Source organism: Epinephelus lanceolatus, chromosome 14 (genome assembly GCF_041903045.1).
Source record: "Epinephelus lanceolatus isolate andai-2023 chromosome 14, ASM4190304v1, whole genome shotgun sequence".
Lineage (NCBI taxonomy): Eukaryota > Metazoa > Chordata > Actinopteri > Perciformes > Serranidae > Epinephelus > Epinephelus lanceolatus.
The window spans coordinates 27,237,618-27,259,869 of NC_135747.1; the positions used below are offsets into that span (position 1 = coordinate 27,237,618).

At 43.2% G+C, this 22,252-nt stretch overlaps 1 protein-coding gene across 1 annotated transcript in view; it reads right to left on the bottom strand.

Moving 5' to 3' along the window:
- The window catches only part of nalf1b (NALCN channel auxiliary factor 1b), a 108,526-nt gene extending 86,837 nt beyond the window's left edge, over nt 1-21,689 (bottom strand). The window contains exon 1 of the mRNA XM_033617088.2: nt 20,667-21,689. Within this exon, the coding sequence (XP_033472979.2) occupies nt 20,667-21,392 (726 nt within the window). The 5' untranslated portion in view covers nt 21,393-21,689. The remainder of the gene's footprint in view (nt 1-20,666) is intronic.
- Nucleotides 21,690-22,252: the final 563 nt, after the last annotated feature.

Genomic DNA, 22,252 nt, shown 5'->3' on the forward strand with positions numbered 1-22,252 from the left:
GGGCCAGCTTTTTCCACTCTATACAATCAGGCACAGGAGCACCCTGAATGCCTCAAGTTTCAAAACACTTCGACCCTGGAAGCGCCAAACGTTATTGTCGTTTTTTCCCACTGTGTAATCAGATGAAATGAGAGGTGGGCCTTCTGTGTTGGCTCTAACAACAAGTAGTAGTGTACATGGTTTGTGTGAAGCTTACATTAGCTAACTTTTGACGTCACCCTAGGCAAGCTGCAAGACATGTCTAACATTTTACCAGCCGCAGTTAGGCCCAATGATTGACATTGGCTCGTCGAACTGTCCCTGACTTATTCTAAAATAAGCCTCACATCGACCATCATCCAGGCTCCTGTACCAGCTGCCGATACTTCCTGTGATTTCTCCTCTTTCTGAGGGTCTCATATACCCACATGGATCTCCACTTTCATTTCATAACAGCCTCTCACCCTCAACCGAAGCCAGGGCAGGTGCCCTCTGCCTGTCCATTTTATATGCAGCTTTTAAAGTACAGATCTGCAAGTTTACTTCCCAGCAAAATAGCGGTTAAACTAAGGACAAGTGATTCAGTGGTTCCCTGGCAACAATTTAAAAAGACACAGCAAGCTGCAAAAAACGCTCTCTGTGTTTGGGGCAGGCTTGCGTTTTGCAACCTGCAAACGCTCTTACTCTTTAAGAGGTTATTTCTCATCCTTGTATTCTTGTCTCTTACAAAAGTAAAGCTCAATGTTTGAACATGCTAACGTTATTGGCATGAATCTCATTACTTTGTTGCCTGGCACAGATGTTTTTCTATGCATCCAATCTATTCAGTACCATTTTAATTACAGTTTTATTGATACAGCATTCCTGTAACCCAATCGGCTATCGATCTGACAATGATTTAACCTCTGGGGGCAGCAGCCAATACTCGAGGGGTTTCAGCGTGGCCATCTTGATAAAGCATATCCAGGCCAAGACCTCCTCTTATGTGTGCCATTCATTGTTTACAGTCCTATTGCCAACTTGATGCTCCACCAATAGATATCTGCATATGAATGCAGATACATTCATAAAAAAAGCTCAACTGACACATCTGGTATAAACATCTGGTTTAAACAGCTACTTTGAATTTTGAAAATGTCAGAAATGGATCCAGCATCCTCAGTAACCCCCAAAACCACTCAAAGACTGTCCAAATCAAATGCTAATTATGCTAATTACGCACATTTCACAACATATTCAAGTTAGCATCTGTTAGTTTCTAAATGCTGGGCATCCATTCTGTACATTTCTAACATAAAACTTTGGGGAAGTCAACACTATCGGATTCACATTGCTAGCAAGTAGACTCTCTGGAATGCTGGTGACTAAAAAAATCCATTTTCTCTGGTTTCAAGTACAGTGACAAATTTAGGCCAAAGCAAAAGGTCAACTTGGGCTTAAAATGAAGCTTATCAACTTGGAAAGTTTTCTATGTACAAGTGAAGCAGTGATATGAAACACAAAGTGATGAAAAAGAATCATTTTTGATGAGAATCTGTCAAACGGACAGTCGCTTTTTTTGTTTCTTGGGGGGATGTTGTGTGTGATATTTTGAAATAAAATGGCAGCAAGTCCCAGAATCTGATATTGCTTCTTTCCCCTTTGTGTCAGGATACTCCTCACCAAATTTCATAGGACAATCAGTGCCATCGTAGTGTCCTTATATTTGCATTTACATCATTTCGCCAGGAACGTGTCCCAAAAAAGGGGATCTGGGCCCCCTGAGACCAAACAGCCACAAGTTAAAGGTGCTTGTAATCAACCTGTGATGGCCTAAGGTATAGACTAACAAGGAATAATAATGAAAATAAGGTATCAGAAAACATCATGAGGGCTGGACCTGGCTACTGAGCGCATAGTGCTGGGTTCCAAGACTGCATTTTGGACAGTGCGTTCCACCTCTCTACATGGACTGATTACCTGCATGCAACCAAAGCTAGCTCAAAACTGATTGGTTGGTGCTACTAGGGTTACAAATAGATGACAAACAAAAATCACAATGCTTCTGAAACAAAAAAAATCGTGCCCTGTTGCCTACAGGATCAGCTGGTGTGGATGCTGACTTTGTATCCTGGACATGAAGTTTTAGCCTCTGTTGAGAGAGATGAATTAGAAGACCGATGGAGACAGAGGAAGAGATGAAAGAGAATGAGAGAGCCAGAGTAATTCTGTCAGTAACAGTCCTGCTGTCCTCTGTACGGGATATGACCCTCGTCGTCCCCTATCAATCAGTCACCATCATTTCCTATGCCAGAGCTTTGCTACCAGCATCTGTGTGTCTTGACTGAGAACATCAATCTTGGATGGGGAGGGGAGGTTGTAAGGTCAAGCCCTTAAATTCCCCATCCCCATCCCTCCCCCTGTGTGTCCACTCTCCTTCTACATGTGTTTCCAAGCATCGTCTTTATTATTCTGTTGTCAATCTCTGACAAACCCCCGCCCTCTCTCTTTCTGTCTTTTCTTTCCACCTCATGTCTTCCTTTCTCTTGACGACTCCACCTCCCAATCTCTCCCGTCCGAAACCTCACCCCTGCTTTCAAATGGGAAATCAATAAGTCAGTTTGTGAAAGTCGCCCTCGTTCTCTCTCATTCTCTTTTCGCTTACTCACTCGCATGGTCACACACACACACGAGCGCAGTCGCGTATACAGTAATGCCTTCCCTGGTCGTATCCCACCAACACTGCTACTAGCACAAAAACAAATCATTAAATCCCAAATGTTAGAAATTTAGAAAATCTGTCTGACGAAATCACATCTCCTTTTCATCCTGTCCTATTCAGAGACACTGCACTCCGGGGATGAAATAACACACACACGCTAGATTATACTGTAGGAATGACGGCACACCATGCTCAATACTGCAATGCATGCCACAACCAACTGACACCAAGGACAAGAGGACACTGAGGAAAAACGGGGAGCCCAGACATTTATTTGCCGACTCAAAGTGAGGACAATCACATTTAAAAAGGATGACGATGAAAATAAATGGGAAGCCCCTCGCCTTCGGTTCCCATTGAAGAGCTCAGGGAAGTGGCTGTGCACTACAGTTTAACAGAGGTGGAGCGCTTAGCCAGAGGTGCATTTTTCAAACCAACTACTCAGTCCTCATCTTTAAAGTCATTTTTCTTTTAAGGTTAAAAAAAATACAGGTTGAAAGAACGTCCAATAAAATATGAATTTGACCTTCGTGTGTCGTGTGTGTTTACAGCTGCAGCATCTTTTCGGCCATATTGGAAAACAATCTTCAAGAAGTGACAGAAAGGTGGGATTTATACTTTATCTCAACTGTCTTCAAACTCTATTTTTAAAAACTGGACAAACTGGAGATGAACTGGTCGGTTTGGCAAATGTTTATCTGGTTAACTTCCCCTTGTCATTACCATGGGTTTTTGTTAATATTATGTTATCTTGTGGACTTTGCTATGGGGTTTTCTCTTTGTGTTCTTTCTTGTTTCCTGTTTTATTTTGTAGATTATATCCTTGCGTCATGTCTGGTTTTACTTCCTATCTTCCTTCCTGTGTGTTTTCCCGCCTGTTTCTAACCACACCCTTTTCATAAGCCAATCCCCATTTCCCTCCTTTTGCCCATGTCCACCTACTCCAGCTGTGTCTCGTTCTTTTGATTGGTTTTCTGTGTATATATACCTGAATGTTTCCCTTTGTTCCTTGTTGTTCTTCCCTTCCCTCATCATGCTTCACTGGTTTGTTTCAGTTTTGGTTCTCCTTTCATTTGGACTTTGTTTTGTTGCCAGCCTGTTTCAAGGATTTCGCTTTTTGTTTAACCTTAAACCAGCCTCCTGCTCTGCATTTGGATCCTTGGGTCCTTCCTGAACTGATTCCTGACACTCCATCTCTGCTAAGAAGCAGCACACAGCCGCTTCCCTGAACTTTCCAATGGGAACCACTCAATATTTTCCTCCATGTCTTCTATGCTGACTGCCAAGACAGTCCTGAATGGAGCAAGGGAAGCCCCAAGATTCACTGTGCTACAAACAACCTGTTTTATAGACTATCACAGCCTGTTATAGAGAGGTTTACTTGACAGCTGGTTAAAACATAAATGTGTCACAAAGCCAATTTAGAATCAGTATTGTCTCCACTTCCAAAATGACCTTCCCTGACCTTTCTATTTTGTAATTTCAGTTCATCGCAGTAAAAGTTTGGCTACTTGGACTTTCAGGGATCTCCTTCCATCCTGCCACTGAATCGTAGGCTCTTCAAAGAGCACAGCCCTGTAACACTGGAAGCTACCATAAGAGTGCTAAAAGGGGGATATGAAGGGGTGCTGCTGTAAATCCTGCCATAAAGAGAAAGGATGGGAGACAGCTTTATCCAGCTAAGAGCCTGCACAGGAGGATTAGGGCTACAGGGAGCAAGATAGGGAGAGGAGGAGGAGGTGACAAACTGGGGCAGCGATCGTGTGACGTTTCACCACCTTGATAAAAATGGAAAGAGGAACGGAAGGGAGGCTGTGTAGGATTACAGTGAGGAAATGATATCTACACCAAAACACATTCATGCCCTCCAGGTTAGTGCCATGCAAACACACACATACAGTGGCAGTCCGGACACCATATAAAGCTTAATTTTATGTAGAGCTTATCCCTACTGTCTAAATACTCAATGACTGCTGTCTAGCAAATACAGATGAGAATTTGGTGTATGTATTTGGACTCATCAGGCACATATAAATGGCTATTTCTGATGAAACCCTGGGAGAAAATTCAGCAACCGAAATTGTGTTTTAGCATGTGTGTTTCTGTTGCCGTGGCATTTCAAGATATGCGAGGATCAAGCAGAGTACAAGGCATCAACCTTGCTTGAGATGTGATGTTTGTATGATACGAGACATGAGTCATGAGCGCTTTTTTATTTACAGTTGTGTGCCTCTAATGTTTATTGTAACATGTTAGATAGAGGATGTGCGGAGGTTGACAGGGAGATTAAAAAATCACAAAGGTAAAGACGGCTGTTTCCATAAAGTTCTCAAGGGCATTAAAGGCCCTGTGCATATATATTTGGGTGTGCTTGCATGCTTTTTACCAGCCTGGCCCCCAGAAAAAAATGTTGGCAATATACATTTGATGATTCAAAAACAGCACACACATCCAAAAATGATAAATTCTGGCTGCTGGACAAAAGAACAAATACAAAAATACAAAAACAGGTCCGCTCATCTGAAACTGCTCCTTTTGGAGATGTTAATTGTATTACCACATCTGACATTTCAAGCATCAGCTCATCATCAGACATGAACAAGATAAGGAGGCACACCTCTATATGTACAACCAATGCCCAACAGATCATGTGATAACACACCCAGCTATACAAATAGCTACAAATGTACAAATATACCTTCCTGCAAACGCTTCATACGTACCATATCAACATTTCTAATGTGACGTAGTTGAGGTTATATGAGCTGAGGTTCTCATCAGGAGGGGTTTTAAAACGACATGTCACGACACTTCCAGTGGTGTTTGTGGCAGCTACAACCAGGGTGATGTCAGCAAATTTCCAGCGAAGACTAAAGCGACAACCGGGTATTTTTTAAGATGATGTCAGCACAATTCCAGCAATGACTGAAGCAACAACAACCGGATATTTTTTAAGGTGGTGTCAGCACATTTTCAGCCGTGATTGTGGCTAGGTACCGGATATTTTTGAGGCAATATCGGTAAATTTCCAGCGATGGTTGTTGCAACAACAACCAGGTATTTTTTAAGGCGGAATCAGCACATTTCCATGTTCTTTTCCTAATCATGACAAAGTGTTTTTGTGCCTTTACCCAACCACACATTAACCACAGTGTGTCACAACAAGAACTATAAAACTTAAATGTACAGAAACAGAATTCTTCAGTGTATTTGCTCCATATGAAATGTACAAATGTGTCATATGTGCGGTTTGCAGAAATGTAAAATGCCAACATTTATTCTGGTGATTTGCGCGTGTGCTTGCTTGCAAAAAAGGCACAAGAGAGTGTCACAGGGTTGTGGGAGCAAGGGACAGAAGTGTTCCAGTTCCTCCTCAGTGCTTTTGAAAAGTCAATGACAGATGAATAATTTAAAGAGAATCAGTCAGAGGCTGTCAATGCCAATGTAAAGGAAAACTGCTATAAAAGAGACAAAGCAGGATGGGACGAAAGCCCCATACATGTTATACAGGTAGTTCCCGAGCGAGTGCTAGATGGAAGAAAAGTAATAAAAAAAGAAGAATGAAGCATAACAGTGGGAAAGATGGTGTAAAAGGATGAAGAAAGAGTGACACAGCTGCAGTTGACAAATGGCACATACTGTAGGGGCTGAGGACAAATGAACAAAAGAGTCTTAGATGAAGAGCAAAACTTCAGCAGGTGAAAAACCCCCAGTAACCCCTCCACCATCCATCCACTTCACACACACATACACACACACGCGCGGCAGGTGAAAAACTATTACGAAGAGGTGCCGATAAGACCCTCATCATCAGGTCAAGCTCCCCTCCATTCCTCTCCTGTCTTGCTTTGTTCCTTTTCCATGTTCCATCTGTACCCATCAATAACCTCCCTCTCTCTTCCCCCTCCGCGTACGCAATCAAATTACCGTGTCAGGCTGGAGGAGGTGTGTGTGCGGGGGGTGAGGATAGACCACCAAACTTACTGTAGGTCTCACATAGGAACTTTAAGCCTGTATCAGGCACCAGGAAAGGCTCCTCAGTGGTGAGGTGGTTGCTAGGTGCCACTGGAATAATGATGTGAATAATCAGCCTCTTTGGCTTCATAATGAGGGCTGTGAGGATGACAACACAAACTCATTTGCATCCGTTTGAATGGAGGCGTTTAGTGTAATATTGCCTAAATGCTATTTTAGATGTTTTTCCACCCCACCTGTAAGAAACAGGCACACAGAGTGATGACCAGAAAAGCAAAGATTTTTTAAAAGTTTGATCCCACTGTTGGTTTTTATACCCTGAATTCAACCTTTCATGCACTTTGTGATCTTTGTCTGTGAAAGGCACTATATAAATAAACTTGCTTACTTTTATCACGCTGCTCTGGAAACAGTCATAAAACAATGCAATATTGTTGTCTTAATTTCTATTATTACTAGGCAGGAAAAAAAATATCCATCATGACTGAAAAAAATATTTAGAGCATCAAAGTCACAGTTTTATTTCAGAAACATGAACCACTGCATCAACAACCCCTTGTGCTCCAATGTCTCCAAATGAATATCAGAATATTGCCCCTAGAGCTGAAACAAGTAATTAATTGACATGAAATAAATTGGCAACTACTTGTATAATCGATTTGCCATTTCAGTTACTCTTCAAGAGAAAATGCTTGACTTTCTGTGCATCCAGCTCCCTGAGTGTGATGATTTGTTGCTCTTCTTTATCATTCATGATCATAAATTGAATATCTTTAGGCTTGGATTTATGGTAGAATAAAACAAGCAATTTAGATATGTCACCCTGGGCTCAAGGTAATTATTATGGGCATTTTTCATTATTTTCTGACATTTTATGGACAAAATAATTAATTAGCCAACTTAATCGAGAAAATAATCAAAAGATTAATCTAGAATTAAAGTAATTGTTAGTTGCATCCTATAAAATGAAAATGCCCCTAAATTCAAGTGACATAATATAAAACTTTAAAGGAGCAGGTCAACATTTTGGGAAATACCCTTATTTATTCTTTTGCTGAGAATTAGATGTTGGGATCAATAACATTGTGTCTGTATGGTCAATATGAAGCTAGCACCAGCAGTTTGTTAGCTTAGCAGGGGGAAACAGCGAGCCGGCTCTCTTCCAAAGTAACAAAATGTATCTACCCACACCTGTAAAGTTACTAATTAACTAATTAACATAAGTTTAATCTTGTTCAACTAGTTAAAAAATGAAAGCGTAAAAATTACAAGTTGTAGCTCCCCTTGTAAGCACAATTGTTTCCCTCACCTCCAACTCATGCTTGGTAAGTGGCCCATCACATCAAACATGACACGCTTAATACCCCCTCTGCATCAGTTTTAGAGATCATGGACATTTTAATTTAGGCTTGTTACATGCATCATCTTTTTTCAAAAAAAACTTCCGTTTTCACAGGAAATGTGGCTACAGTTTCTCTTCGTTAAATGCATGCAAACTTTAACTCAAAGCTAGGTAAGAACATGGGTAAGTAAAAATTTTCAGGTGAACTTCCTTATGTTTAGGCAACAAAAGCACATGTTTAGGTTTCAGGAAAAAAAACACCATGGTTTGGCATATAATACGTACCTTTTTTATCAACGTACATATGTCACTCGCATTGTATGCTACACATGCTAGGAGACTTTATTGTTATTAGAGTAACTTGAATTGACTTTTGGTTTCACACAAAACACAAACAGCAAGCTCCCAGTGGAAGTCCAAGATTGTGTCCGGGACACACACAGTGGGCTCCCAGGTGAAAGTCCGGGTGAAAGTCCCTGACATTCCTCCCACCTATGCAGACTTTCTCACCTGCAGCATCAACAAATGCCACTACCCATGGCATCTCATACCTCCAGTAAAAAGTGCCTCTGCACATTAGTGTCCGACACCAACCAGTTTGATTTCCCTGTACTTTATTAAGCTAAGCTAACTGTCTCGTGGTTGTAGCGTCATATCTAACAGACACACAAGAGAGTGGTTTCGAAATTCTTACCTAACTCTCTGCAAGAAAGCAAATTTCCCCAACTGTCACAATTCCTTTAAAGAAGCTGAATGCAACATTCAGAGCATTTCTATGATTCGGAGTATGAGCTGAAATTGTCTGCACATGGCTCTCAACATGGAGGTGGCTGAGCCAGCAGCTAGCAGATAACGATGCTACAAATGGCAACAGTGCTGACAGAGCCAACACTGTTAACATGGGGGTGGACATTATGCAGCAGTAAATGCCATGTGAGTACGGTGCAGAGCAGAATCGATTAGTTCGCTAGTGGGATACACAAACAGGGACTCACATGCACAAACATGCACCCCTGGCCAGACCAGCTACCACAACAAAGATCAGAGAAGCTCAGATTATAACACAAAGAAGAAGCGTGACTTCATTCTGTGCTCAGGCAACATTAATCTGCTCTGTCTTTACATAGCAAATGTTTGCTTACCGCTATACTGATGCCCTGAATGTCCCTTATATAGCTCTTTTTAGACCAAGATTTCATAACAAATGGACGGATGGAAACGTCTACAACATCCCACTATACAACGCACTCATGCATGAAGACATGCGCCCTTCACTCAACAAATACACACACACTCATCCATTGACAGAAACACTAGCCTGATTAAAATTGAAAGGATTAGGTAGGACCAGGTGCTCAAATGAATTGTTTGTACAAAACCCAGAGAGAATACAGTATGTCAGGGGATCTGTCATGAGCCCATCATGCTGCACACATCACTGGGTATTCCCTCTAATCTAACCATTCATTTGTCAGTCTCTCTCTCTCCCTCTCCACCCCTCTTCTGTTTGCTTCTGTCACCTGATCGCTGTCAGCCTCTCTCCTGTATGTGCTGTCGTCGGTTAATGCTGCAGGATGTGTCTGCTCATGCTGTGTACGTAAAGTCTGCGCGAGTTTATAAACATAAAGCTACATGTTCATGTGACTGTCTCCTCTCGCTTCTCTGCTCTCCCTGAATCAGGACATGCTGTGAGCGGCTGATGATGATGATGACTCAGTAATGTGAGAATGTCACCAGAGTCTGGGAACTGAGACTGGTTTTTGTCTCTCTGCCAGTGATGCTCAGACTGTAGCTTTCTCAGCACACTTCACTTTTGCCGCTGTCAGTTCCTTTTTGATCTTGTTGTTTTTGTTCCCATTTCAAGTGTTCTTTTGTGCAGGTGAAATCCAGATGCAATTTATTAAACTTTTGTTGACACCGAGACACGTAATGCCTCTCCGACAGATTGCAATCCCAGGTTTATTCAGGCTATGTACAAATCAGGATCAGCATCACATCAGTCCAAAGGGGGGTTGCAACACCCCTGAAGCTGTTTCACTGGAAAAACACCAGAAGAAAAATAGCTTGTGCGACGACAACAACATTAGCAGCTTAGCTAGGTGGCTAACAACCAGCACAAACACACGGATGAATCACTTGGACGGACTAGCAATTAGGGCAAAAGTTTTCCTCTTCCTTACGCCACGTCCTCACCAATAACAGATCACCCACACGGATCATCCGGTGGTTAAACTGATCAGGGATCGGATAAATGCAACAACAGCACATTACGTCTTCTGTACGACCTTCTGTGCTGGAATTGCTGTCATGCTTTCTTCCTGTTGCTTTTAATGTGACACTAACAATGATCGAAATGTCAGTGTAATTTCAGTGTCACTTCAACCACCATTATCACAGGGGATAGGCCGTGTGAGTAGCCGCTTCCACAGGCCATTTACTGACGTAGCTTTAGGGAGGACAAATGATTGTGTTTGTGTCTTGGAGAGATGGATATTAGGCTAGAATGGCTGCATTTACATTTGTCTGGTGTCTAATACTGTTATCTGATTCACCACAGACGCATGAAGTGGCAAAGTGTCAATGGGGGCAATTTTTTTTACCAATTTACCTTTTTACCCCCGGTCAAGACTGTTTATTATAAACACTAGTGACCTGTATTTGCTTTGAAAATCCATAAAAATGAGCCTTAGCCATCCTCAACTACAGTAACACCCCCCTCAAACCAATATAGGTTCAGCTTCAAGATGTTTCAAGTAAGGGCACAGATGATTTAGGGTAGATCCAGAGGGCACAGGCGGTGTGTAAACAACCTGAGAGGAAGTGCTTTCACAGGAGTCAAACTCAGGGGAACAAAGTACCCTGCTATTCATGCATGTAAGCAGGAAGTGGTTGGATATTTGATAACACAGTCTTGTTTAAGATGAATCCATTCTCGCCGCGTGGCTGCAGCCGGGGGAGGTGACAAAAAGCTACAGTCAACTTGGGCAGTTTCCAGCAGCATCAACAGTATATACAGGAAGTCACATACACATTTATTAGATCCTGAGTGGAAAAGGAAAACATGTATCAGCCTAAACTTTTGCTCAGTCACCAAATGACGCTGATGTTCTGGGTGATAGACCACAGGGGATTAAACACTGCACTCCTGTAATGACTCGTGATGGGCAGTTTTTGAAATCAGTGCAGCAGAATGAAAGATATTTGCTTTTATATTCCACAAATGTTTCTTCCTTTTCATAACCTGGCACCTATGTATGGTCGAAATATTATTATTGTGCTAGTAGCAGCTAATATCCAGCCACGAGCCCCAAGCAGAGATGAGGAGCAAGCTACAGAGGTCTCCAACTCCACACCCAAAATTCATTTATTTTTCAAACTTGTCTTTAGACCCAACACACAATTTGTTAGATTTAACCCAGCTCCCTCTGGAGCCACAAGGAGTATAGGAGCCTGCTCCCCTACACCGGTAAACAAATGTTCATTCATTCATTCTCATTCCTCATTCATTGAACTATTGTAGAGAGACATTTCATGTAAATACCCTTTTCGCCTCAAGTGCATTCATAATTCAGATGCCTTTACCTCCAGGATATGAAATGTGATGTGCTGTTCCATTCACTTTCTCACCTAATACGAACACCATCAAATAGCAAAGTGACATCACTCTAAAAATAGAGTCTGTGGAGCACATTCTTGCACTCTCCGCTTTGTAAATCCCTTCAATGAAGTTCTGATTAAATGAATTCCATTTTTATCAGTGACTAATTCTGTTAAAAAGCCCTATTTCTCCTCCTTTCAAATAAACAATTGAGTCCACAGATCAATGTCATGCTTACGCACAAGAACTAAATTAAGATGTGCATCTCAACACAAAGGACCTTGGGACCAGAAATGTGAAACTGCGCTGGGCTGTCATGGTGGCACTTGTGTATTTCTAATGGTTTGTGCTAAAAAATCAGTTTCCTCACATTATTGTTTTTGTTAATCCAATTGTCATCTTACTTTTGTTCGCCACCAGCTAACACTGAATAAACAGAAGTGGCAGATATTGGCCGTATCCTGGACACAAGTGCAAAATCTGTTGCGCAGAGGCCATTTTTTCCTCCTGAAATCGTGAAGAGGCTGGTTATTAGATGTAGATACGGGCTGTTAAACACCTAAAATCTTATTAGATAAATAAATGCCTTATGTTTACTGATTTTATCGGGCAGTTTAATGCATTTTGTATGGAGTCAGTTATCAATAGCAGCCATTTCCGCTCTCTCTAGCCCCTTCTCTCTCTTCACTTTGTCACAGAAAATCAAACATAACACATCACCCACTCATCAAATCATTCAACTAAGCATACCACTGAGACAGAGGAGAGAAGAGACAGATAGCGAGTGTGCATTTGTAAAAGTCATAATTTGTTTATGCCATAGATCTGATTGAATTGGATGCATTAAAAGGACTCACTGCAACTTTTATCTCATTATGAGCGGAGCTGATGTATGGCCTACAGTGACTGGCTGGATACATGCAGCTCTTTCCTGCACACAGTCACACACAAGCGCACAGACGAGCTCATACTGTTTTCTTTGACTTTTTCAGCTGACCTAAAAGGTACCCACGCACCAGGCAAACAGGACAGCACTCCTCTGAATGAGGGAAAGGACTTTTTTTTTCAGAGTATTGCAGCAAAGAGGGAGAAAAATATATGGAGAGAATGAAATGGGTGTGGATGTGTTGATTGGAGCTGAGGCCCAAGGCAGTGAAGGAGGGAGCTGTATGGTCTCATTGTGCTGCGTAGACGGGGAATCGAGGACGACGAGGAGGCGTTTCCATGGGAGTGCTGCTGTGTTCTTCTCGAACAGACGCATTCCCTTATCTCCTGCCTGGGGAGAAACAAACACTGGCAGCTCATATGAAGGGGAGTTTCCCTGGATCTATTTGAGCTGCGTAGAGAAGCAACAGAGCCCTAATTGAATTTGAGGGAGAGAGAGAGAAAAGTGCAGGACTTGCAGTGAGGCCATGCTGTCTGTGTGGATAGCAGAGAAATCTGTGCATTATGTGCTCTGTCAAAGCCGACTTTCATTTCATTTGCATGCAGAAGCTGTTTGTTTTAACAAATGTGTAGTTTGTAGTGTAGCACACCATCCACTTGTAATAAAGCAAAATGTGTTAATAGAAACATGTACTGAGTCAGTATGTTTCCTGCCATCCCAAACTTAGTATATAATACAGATTAAATACTGTATGTATTGCATATATATCTATGTTGAGCTAAAAATATCACTATATTGGGTCATGTGCTGCATCTAACTGAATTTTTTAGCTATGCTAGCAGTGGAGCTCTCGGGATGGCAGTGTCAGCCTGCTGATTGATCACTTATTTCTACAAATATTGGGAATGCCATCACATTTTTGTACATACATTGATGCTTCCCAGACAATGCATGCTATTGACTCTGCTGCTCCTCTTTGTTTTGGTTCAGAGTGAATTTTTAGATGAACTGACACAAACAATCTCACCACACACCTCTGTGTCTGATTTGGAGCTTTCAATTCAGCATAAATGTACAAGTATTTCAATAAACAAACAATCAGACACTTAAAGAAGTAAGGTGCACTTAAGAACATTCATGACAAGAAACTATCTAATTAAAGCTTGCTTTTAATCTGATCTACGATCAGCATTACAACTGGACAATCTCCATCTCCTGAGGAAGACAGTCAAGAGGCCCAATACGGCAACTAAAAGTTTCTATCTCAACCAGTGGTGTAATGGAAGGTGCACACGGGTATACTGGGTATACCCACTTCTTTTTCTCAGGCAAAAAGCCACTGGACTATACAGGAGAGTATACCCACTTCCTCCTTGGTAAACTACCCATCTACCTAGTAGTACACCCACCTCATCAACTACCATTACACCCCTGGCCAAGCCAACATCTGTATGTGGGGCCCATATGGGTCGTAAATGAACAGAAAAATGGGCCTTATATGGGATTGCCAACAAGTTCCACATTGGCCCTATGCCAATTGCCCACATGGGTGGGTTTACCCAAGTGGGCCCCAGATAAGGTGCCCATTTTGGGCCCATACCCACTTTGTACCCAGGTAGAACTAGCATAACCTATATGGGCCCACTTGATTAAACCCAACCATGTGGGCGACTGCCATGGGGCCATCATGGAACCAATGGACAATCCCATCTAGGGCCCATTTTTTTTAGCCCATTTACCACCCACATGGGCCCTACATACAAATGTTGGCTGGGGAACTCAACTAGTGGACGAACTGCTGTGGAATGTGATACAGATTAAACAACTATTTTCTATGTAAAGATATAGTGAAGTAATGGCATCCTGAGTGGAGAATGAAGTCACGCTACCTTCATGTGTGTTGTAATCCAAGCTTCTCTGTTTGTTGCTGTGGTAGATGTACTGACCATGCGTGTATGTAAGTGCATGTGAGTCTCTGTGTGTCTCCCACTGGCTAACCAAAAGCCACCGCTCTAGAAGGTGTCATCACATAGGTGCAGGGGTTACCCTTCTTCAGACCTGGGTTCTGCCTTTTAACCATCATCGGGTCAAATTTATAGTGGATATAGTGCTGATTAGCAGATGTTAGCATGCTAAACTAAGATGGTGACATAACCCTCAGCATCATGTTAGCATTATCATTAGTGACATCTGAATTCAACTCAAAGCACCTCTGTGCCTTAAAACAGTCTCACAGGGCTGCTAGTATGGCTGTAGACTGGTTCCTACCTACTGTATCTCTGGTCTGCTTCTCGTGGTGCTGTAATGCAAAATTTCCCTCCTGGGGATCAATAAAGTTTTATCTTACGTTATCTTTTCTGAATTTTACCTTGACATACACTGGGACTCCAGCAGGGACTTTTTGTAATTCTGTTTTATTTAATGGAAAACACAATCGTCCCATCTTCACTGCAGAGTTAAAACATAAACAGCTAAATTAAATAGGAGCTTAACTGAATAGTCTTGTAGAAATAGAGAGTGATAGAGGAGAAAAGGTGATTGAATAAGCAGAAGGCCAGAGAGGCTGGCTGAGGGAGCACACAGTGGGATTTGTGTGGACAGGCCTGTAATTCAAGGGAAGGAAAGGACCTTAACCTAGATCAGCATCCATCACTCCAGCAGCAGAGAAGAGCTCAACACCCACATATCTCTAGGAAGGGAGAGGGAGAGAAAAACCAAGGCCCCTGATGGGAAGTGAGTCTATAAGGAGGAGGGGAGAAAGGGGCGGAGGTGATGCAGAGACAGATACTGGACACATGTGTACGTGTGATGTTGGTTCCTCAGCGCTGTGACACAGATGGGAGAAAGACAAAGAGGGAAAGGATGTGAAAGTGAGGGAGAGACAATGACAGATCGAGGGAGAAAGGAGATCAACATGTTGAGACAGAGCCCTGGAGACACAGCCACCAGAGAAGCAGAGAATTATGGGAGTGCAAATTAAATTACACCGGAAGGGACAGTCAGGTCTGGACCTGCAGGAAACACTGCACATGGGGCTCTTTGTGTACGCGTGTGTGTGTGTGTGTGTGTGTGTGTGTATATAATCACATGTCTGTGTGATATAAACAGGTACATACAGAGATCAAAAGGCGCAAAGAACACACGAAGTAAAGGGTAATAGGAGGAGAAAAAAACAGGTAACAAAGAGGAGGGGTGTAGCCAGGGCTGGTGATACATGATTCCAGTCTTGAGACCACTTTTGAAGGTCTTGCATTTGTTTTGTTCTCATGCCTTGTTGGACTGGGAATTAGTCTTGGTCTCAGGCTCAGCTATTGAGAACTGGTCGTTCCTGGCTGCTGATTCGGGAACAGTTGTACAGAACGTTGCCTGATTTTACCAACATGATACGTGAAAAGAAAATACCCCTCCCTCCACCTCTTCCTCTGTGATATTGCACCAATTTTGCAAGCAACTCTGGCACAACACAACAAAGAATTTAAAGTATTTTGGTGAGCTTACCAGTAGGAGCCTGTAATGGGCCTCAGACCTAAATTCTATGCATTGATTAGTTTGATGTTAGGAGATAGATCAGTTATGTTCACTCATAGTTTATTTCATTGTCCATCCTAACTCCTTAAACACTATATTAGCATTGGACAGAAACTATTGTGTATTCTGGTCTTGAAAAGGACTCGATTTGCTCTGGACTGCGCTTGGACTTGACTTGGACTCGATTAAGTTGGTCCTGTCTACAGCCTTGGATATAGCATAACAATTTGCACTCCTCTTCCATTATGTTTCATTTGATACACATTTTTCTGATGACCCTGTGCTGGTGTATACGGTACTGTATGCGCCACACTGTGCCAAAAGTTCTGTTTTTTTCACCTGAGTTGGCTGTAGCAGACTTTACTCACGATAATGTAAACTTCCTTTACCTACATGCCTGTAGAGTTAATCACGTCATTTTTCCATCTCAAATGAAGCAGAAATATTGCCTGAAAACATCAGATATTGAGAATCGTAAGCTACTGTAATTTAGGGCTGGGTGACATATCAATCTTACGTCAGTACTGTGTTATGAGACTAGAATTCGTCTCCAGCGTTGGATATCGTAATATCATAAATGTTGTCTTTTCTTGGTTTTAAAGGCTGCATTACAGTAAAGTGATGTCATTTTTTGAAGTTACCAGATTGTATTAGCTGTTTTATTACTTGCATTTACCCACTTTACGCACTTTGAGTCAACCCTACAGTATCAGTGCAACATCAATATTGAGGTATTGGGTCAAAAATATCCTAATGTTTGATTTACTCCATATTGCCCAGCCCTACTGTAAACATAGTTTGCAGACTTGTCCTGAAATTAGTTTCTTAGGGAGTAATATGCCTTATAACAGCAGACATTTTGACTTGTAATTGTAAGGAAAGCACACGTTACTAACATTAGGAATGATTTCATTATAGTCATGACAGTGTGACAATGAGCCAACAATCAACAACCAGGACCCTGAGACTGAAGCAGCTTAATTGCATTGCATTTATTTACACCTGTGCTTTTACTACATGTCAAGCATCTCGGTAAAAAAGGCCTACCAAATGAGCGTGTTTAGTTCAGGAGTAAGTTAACACAAGAAGTGGTTGCTATGGTCTTACACTGGCAATTGTGCAAAGGTGGTGCAAAAGTGGGGCTTTAAAGTCACAAGTCAGAGTAAGAAAGACCCGTCTCAGTCAAAGGCAGCATCTGAAAATGAAACTTCTCTACCCTGTCTGTCTGTGGCACCCATATGCTCCTTCTGAAGATTTAAATCTTTTAAAACATGTCACAAATATAAAGTTATTTTTAATAGCTAAGTCATTTTCTAAAACAGCTGTGCACTGTAGTTTTATCGAATATTACTCAAAGAGAAGTTCATTTTTTGGGAACTATTCAACAGATACATACACATTCAGATCACTAATGAGTATGTGCAACAGCAGGACGGGGTATGTGGTTTGACTCTAAATCAACTACGGTGCCTATTTTCACGGAAACAGATAAACATGTCACTCAGTACAACACTGTGGCCCACTGATGTGTTTTTAATAGGTCTGGGGCAACAATGGAGGTCTGTGACACAGAGAAATAAGCTCAATGAGGCTTTAGCTGCACAGGTAACGCTTGCCAGTGAACTCTAGTAACACATCATTCTCTGACAGTAAACAAGGCAGGCCTGGTGCCAAACACTATGCTGATGAAAACTAGCTGGTTTGAATGATAATGACACCCACAGTTTACATCCGTCCATGAAGATTAGTAGACTAGTTATGTCATATTATGTGTGTGCGTATCGTATTGATGCCTCTTGAAATTCACCTGCCTCATATTTTCCATTATCCCTTTTACTTTTTTATCATCTAACGGCTTATCTGTTCTCCCATCCCATGTACGAATACAACACTGACATAACATAAACAAACATCACGTGATGTTACAGTTTCAATTGATTTAAAGGAACAGTTCACCCCACCTGAGTGTTCCTCAGTTCCTGAGTGTTAGAGATATTGGCCGTAGCGTTGTCGGCCGTCTCGTGGATATAATGACACCAACTGTTGCAGCAGTTTCATTTAGGAATTACTTTCTTTGTACCAAACTGCACCCGCCAACCGCATTACCATGCAGAAGGAGGCATGTGTCCACTCATGGACGAGAGGCCCGCGCTCATGACAGCGTGATATCTAAACATTAAAGGGGTCCTCCTCGGCTGAGATGTAACGTTAACTAGTTCAGTGGTGCTAGGTGAGCTAGCAGGAGATGCATGCTTCCTTCTGTGCAGTGATACAATTGGTGGGTGTGTTCAGTAGAAAGAAAATAGTTCCTACATAAAACTGCTCACAACAAGCTGTGTGGATTATCTTGAGAACCGGGGTCATGATTTCTGGAAAGAGACATTGCTGCTGCTTTACGGACAACAAGTCAAGTGCTATCTAGTTCCATTATATTGGAGAGAAGGCAGACATCTCTATGGAAGATATCTCTAACACTCTGCAACTCACACCAAAACAATCTAGACTGATACATACCACTACAGGTAAGAGGAAAAATACGTATTTTTGGTTTTGGGGTGAACTGTCCCTTTAAACTATTTGAAAGAAACCTTAAGCAGTTGTTTAAAATGAAGATGAAGTAAAAATGTCCGAGATGAGAGAGATAAGAAAGATACGAGTGAATCGTAATAATATTGTTTCAAGCTGTCTCTTATTGTCCAGCGGAGTGCTTCTTCAAGGAGCGGTGGTTTGTGATGCAGGCCTGGGGTGCTGTGCTTTCACAAAGGTCACACGAACACTGGAGCAGATTAGCAATTCAGATTGGGCTAAAGGGGCTAAAAGGCTGCTGTAGCCCTGCCTGAGTCTGATTACATTAGCAAAGAGTAGGAGTGCAAATGCACACTGGTGATTAGATGGCATGAGAAGGAAGCAGCTATATGATGTTGTAGGAAACAGCCTCATGCACATATGTACATGCATGCACACAGTCAGAGCCTAACAATAAGCTATGACTCACAAGAAACAAATATATAAACAACACATGATTACAATGTGAAGGTTTATCCTTGGTGTATCCTCCCACTAACTGGCCTTCCTCACACACACACACACACACGGATTATCAGCACTCACAGCCCAGCACCCTGACCATCTGCCCTTGTACAACATCCATCTTGTAGAAATGGGGTTTGGGTTGCAGGACCATTATGAGGGCAGTTTTGACGGAAGATTTCCTGCTTTCCGAAGTTCATTTCCTGACCTGTTACTACACAGTGCTTTTGTGGTGATGCTGCAGCTCTCCTGGCTTTGGATGCATTTTATAACAACTGTCATTATAATTCCTCAAAACCTTAATGTTCAGGACAAGAAACTTGATAAGAACATGTTAATGTTTTAGAATGTGAAAAGTTCATCTGCGAAATAAATGAAGCTATACAATAGATACAGAACAGTACCAGAGGCAGTACAAGCCACACTAACATACAGTAAATCTCTTTTGTCCTTGTCAAGCCATACTCCCACATCCCTCATGTCATGAACCATATTCCATATTTATTATACCAGCAGTTCTCAATCTTGTTAATGAAAGACCCCCAAACTGCACATTTACATCTATCCAAACATGAACACATCAACCCACCTGACTGAGCTAATCAGGTATGGATAGAGGTGGGAGGACATGTAGTGTGGTCCACTCTGTTTAAGAGATGAGGCTGGTCCCTGTGCCAATAAGGTGAACAAAAACAACCGTACTTCACTGCCACACTAATTAAATCAGTTGATGTTGTTCCATAAGTACACAGCCACAGGAACAAGCATGTCTTCCTGAAAGGCCTCTTGCAGGGCCTTCTCTCAGCAGCATGGACAGTGAGCACAGGAGGATGCACAGCTGTCGGGGAGACAGAGCCTCTGCAACAGTCCAGCGCGCAACAAATGATCCAGATTGAAGTGTAATATCCAATGTATCTCCACCATGTTACTATTTACAGGTGCGTTGTCTTTGTTCAACACAGCTGAGAGGGCCCTGATGCCTGAAGTAAAAGTGTGTTTGTCTGTATGTGTGTGTGTGTGTGTGTATATAGACCTGGGTATGCTACGCTGTTGACATGCACAACATGTACTCCACAACCTGAGATATGTGCTGTCTGAGGCTGCCATGTTATCAAGACAACAAGCAAACTGGGGACAATACAAAGCCTGGATTAGGTGCAGGAATCACTCGTGTGCTATTAACGATATTGAAATGAGCACCACTCAACAGCCCTCTCTCCCCTCATTTCACAGAGCTGCGGTGCAAGCCTGGCCCTTGCTCCAAATGTCAAACGTCACTTCCACAGTCACAGTTCACAAAGTGGTCCACGAGATTAGACTTAGAGAGGCAGAGGAAGAGAAACAAGGGGGAAAGAGAGTGATGAGGGACTGCAGGAGTCTGCTGGCCTGTCCTCTGGTCCCCCATGGTACTGTCATGTGGTGCAGCTGTGTGTTTGTGCAAACCCTGACAGACCAGCTGATGCAGTAAAAGCACTGGTTGCCTGATCTCTACAAAATAAATAAAGAATAAATACCAATATACTGACAGATATGCCCAATGGTTGCCATGACGACTGTGAACCCACCCCCTTAAAAGCACTTGTGTGTGTGCGCGCGTGTGTGTGCGTGCGCGCCTCGTTAGTCCTACCTTGCATTCCTCCATGCACGTCCTAACCGAGTATGCATCCGTCTCATATTTCTGAACCAGCAGTTCAAACTCCCGGTAGATTTCCTCCGCCTGCTGGTCAAGAAGCTGATAAGCCCGGACACACTCGGTGCATTCATCCGCCCCCATGGGCATATCCAGGGTGCAATTCACAACGTCCGGACTCGTAAACCCGTAAAACAAATCCAAAAGTGAGTAGGAATTACAAAAAGAAAGGTACAAATCGCTCAGATTCACGTACGCCAACTGTGTCCCCTTTTCCCCTCCACCGGAGAGGCCCTGGCACACGGTCTTCGCGTCCGTGAAAGTAAAGCAGTCTTTGGACAGGCTGTCTGGATGACAGGTGTCCATTCGCCACAGAGGTTTGGTAGAATTCCCTATAAAAATAACATCTTTCTCTCTGGCGAGGCGGTTGGGGTCAGGTGATGTTGGGATATGGTGTCGGTGGAGGGAGTTTGGGTGCTCGCCCATGTCCGTGTATGCAAGCCCCTCGTCCGACCGCTTGTCTCGGGTTCGCGTCAGTTTCGCCTCGGCGCAGAACCACAAGTGATCAGAGAGCAGGACGGTGATGAACAGCAGAGAGGCCAGCGACAGTCGCCATCTCTGGGCCCGCTCCGACTCGGTAAATGGCTTCTCGTTCTCTCGGGGTGCAAACCAGTATTTTAAGCCCTCATCATGCTGCCGACGCATCCAAGCACCCCTGGTCATATTTTAGGAAAGTGCTGCCCTGGCCGACTCCACCGCGGGGGCTGCTCTGCCACAATACTCATTGACTTGGGGGGAGACGGACTCCGGTTGGTTCTCCTCTGTAACGGTGGGGTGCCGTGCCTCCGCCGGTCCAGGGCGCTCCTCTATCGCGCCCGCAGCAATCGGTGCTATTCCGATCCAATTAGCGCGCCCGCACAGATTAAGCTTCGCGCTGCCGCATCCCGGTTCTCCATGGCTCTCCGGGGGGAAACGGCGTCCTCTTTGACCGCATGCCCCCCTCTCCCTACCGTCCCTCCCCGGGTTTGTTCTCTCGTCGGGGGCGCAGGGAGACCAGCTGTTGCGAGCCTCTCGGTGCTGATGCTGCGCGTCTGCCGCCGTTCGCTTTGCAGATTGACTTAAAGGAGAGCAACGAGCCCTTTCGATGCACGCACACTGTCCGGTGCTTGGGCGGAAAGCCTAGAATCCTTTCTCCCGTTGGCCATTGTCATCTTGGACCGCGGTTAAGTTGCCGCCATGTTCGTCTTGAAACACTTTTTCGGAGAGCTGGGTCGGTTTGCGTCATCTCCATCGTTGCGATAGCTCCATCGTTGCGCAGTGGCGGAGCAGCTTATTACCTATATGCACACAAACACACACGGAGACACATGCACACACACACGCAGGGAGGGAGAGGGAGAGAGAGCACAGACACACATAAAGGTGGTTAAGGGTGTTTAGGCTATCCTCTCTGCTCTTCATGAGTAATAGTCCCCAAATGTTGTCTTGGCAGCACAAACACACACTTTTGGCGACATCTTGCTTTTGGTGCAGGATAGGCGCGAGTCCATTCACAAGAACAACAATGCAGTTAAGACATCACT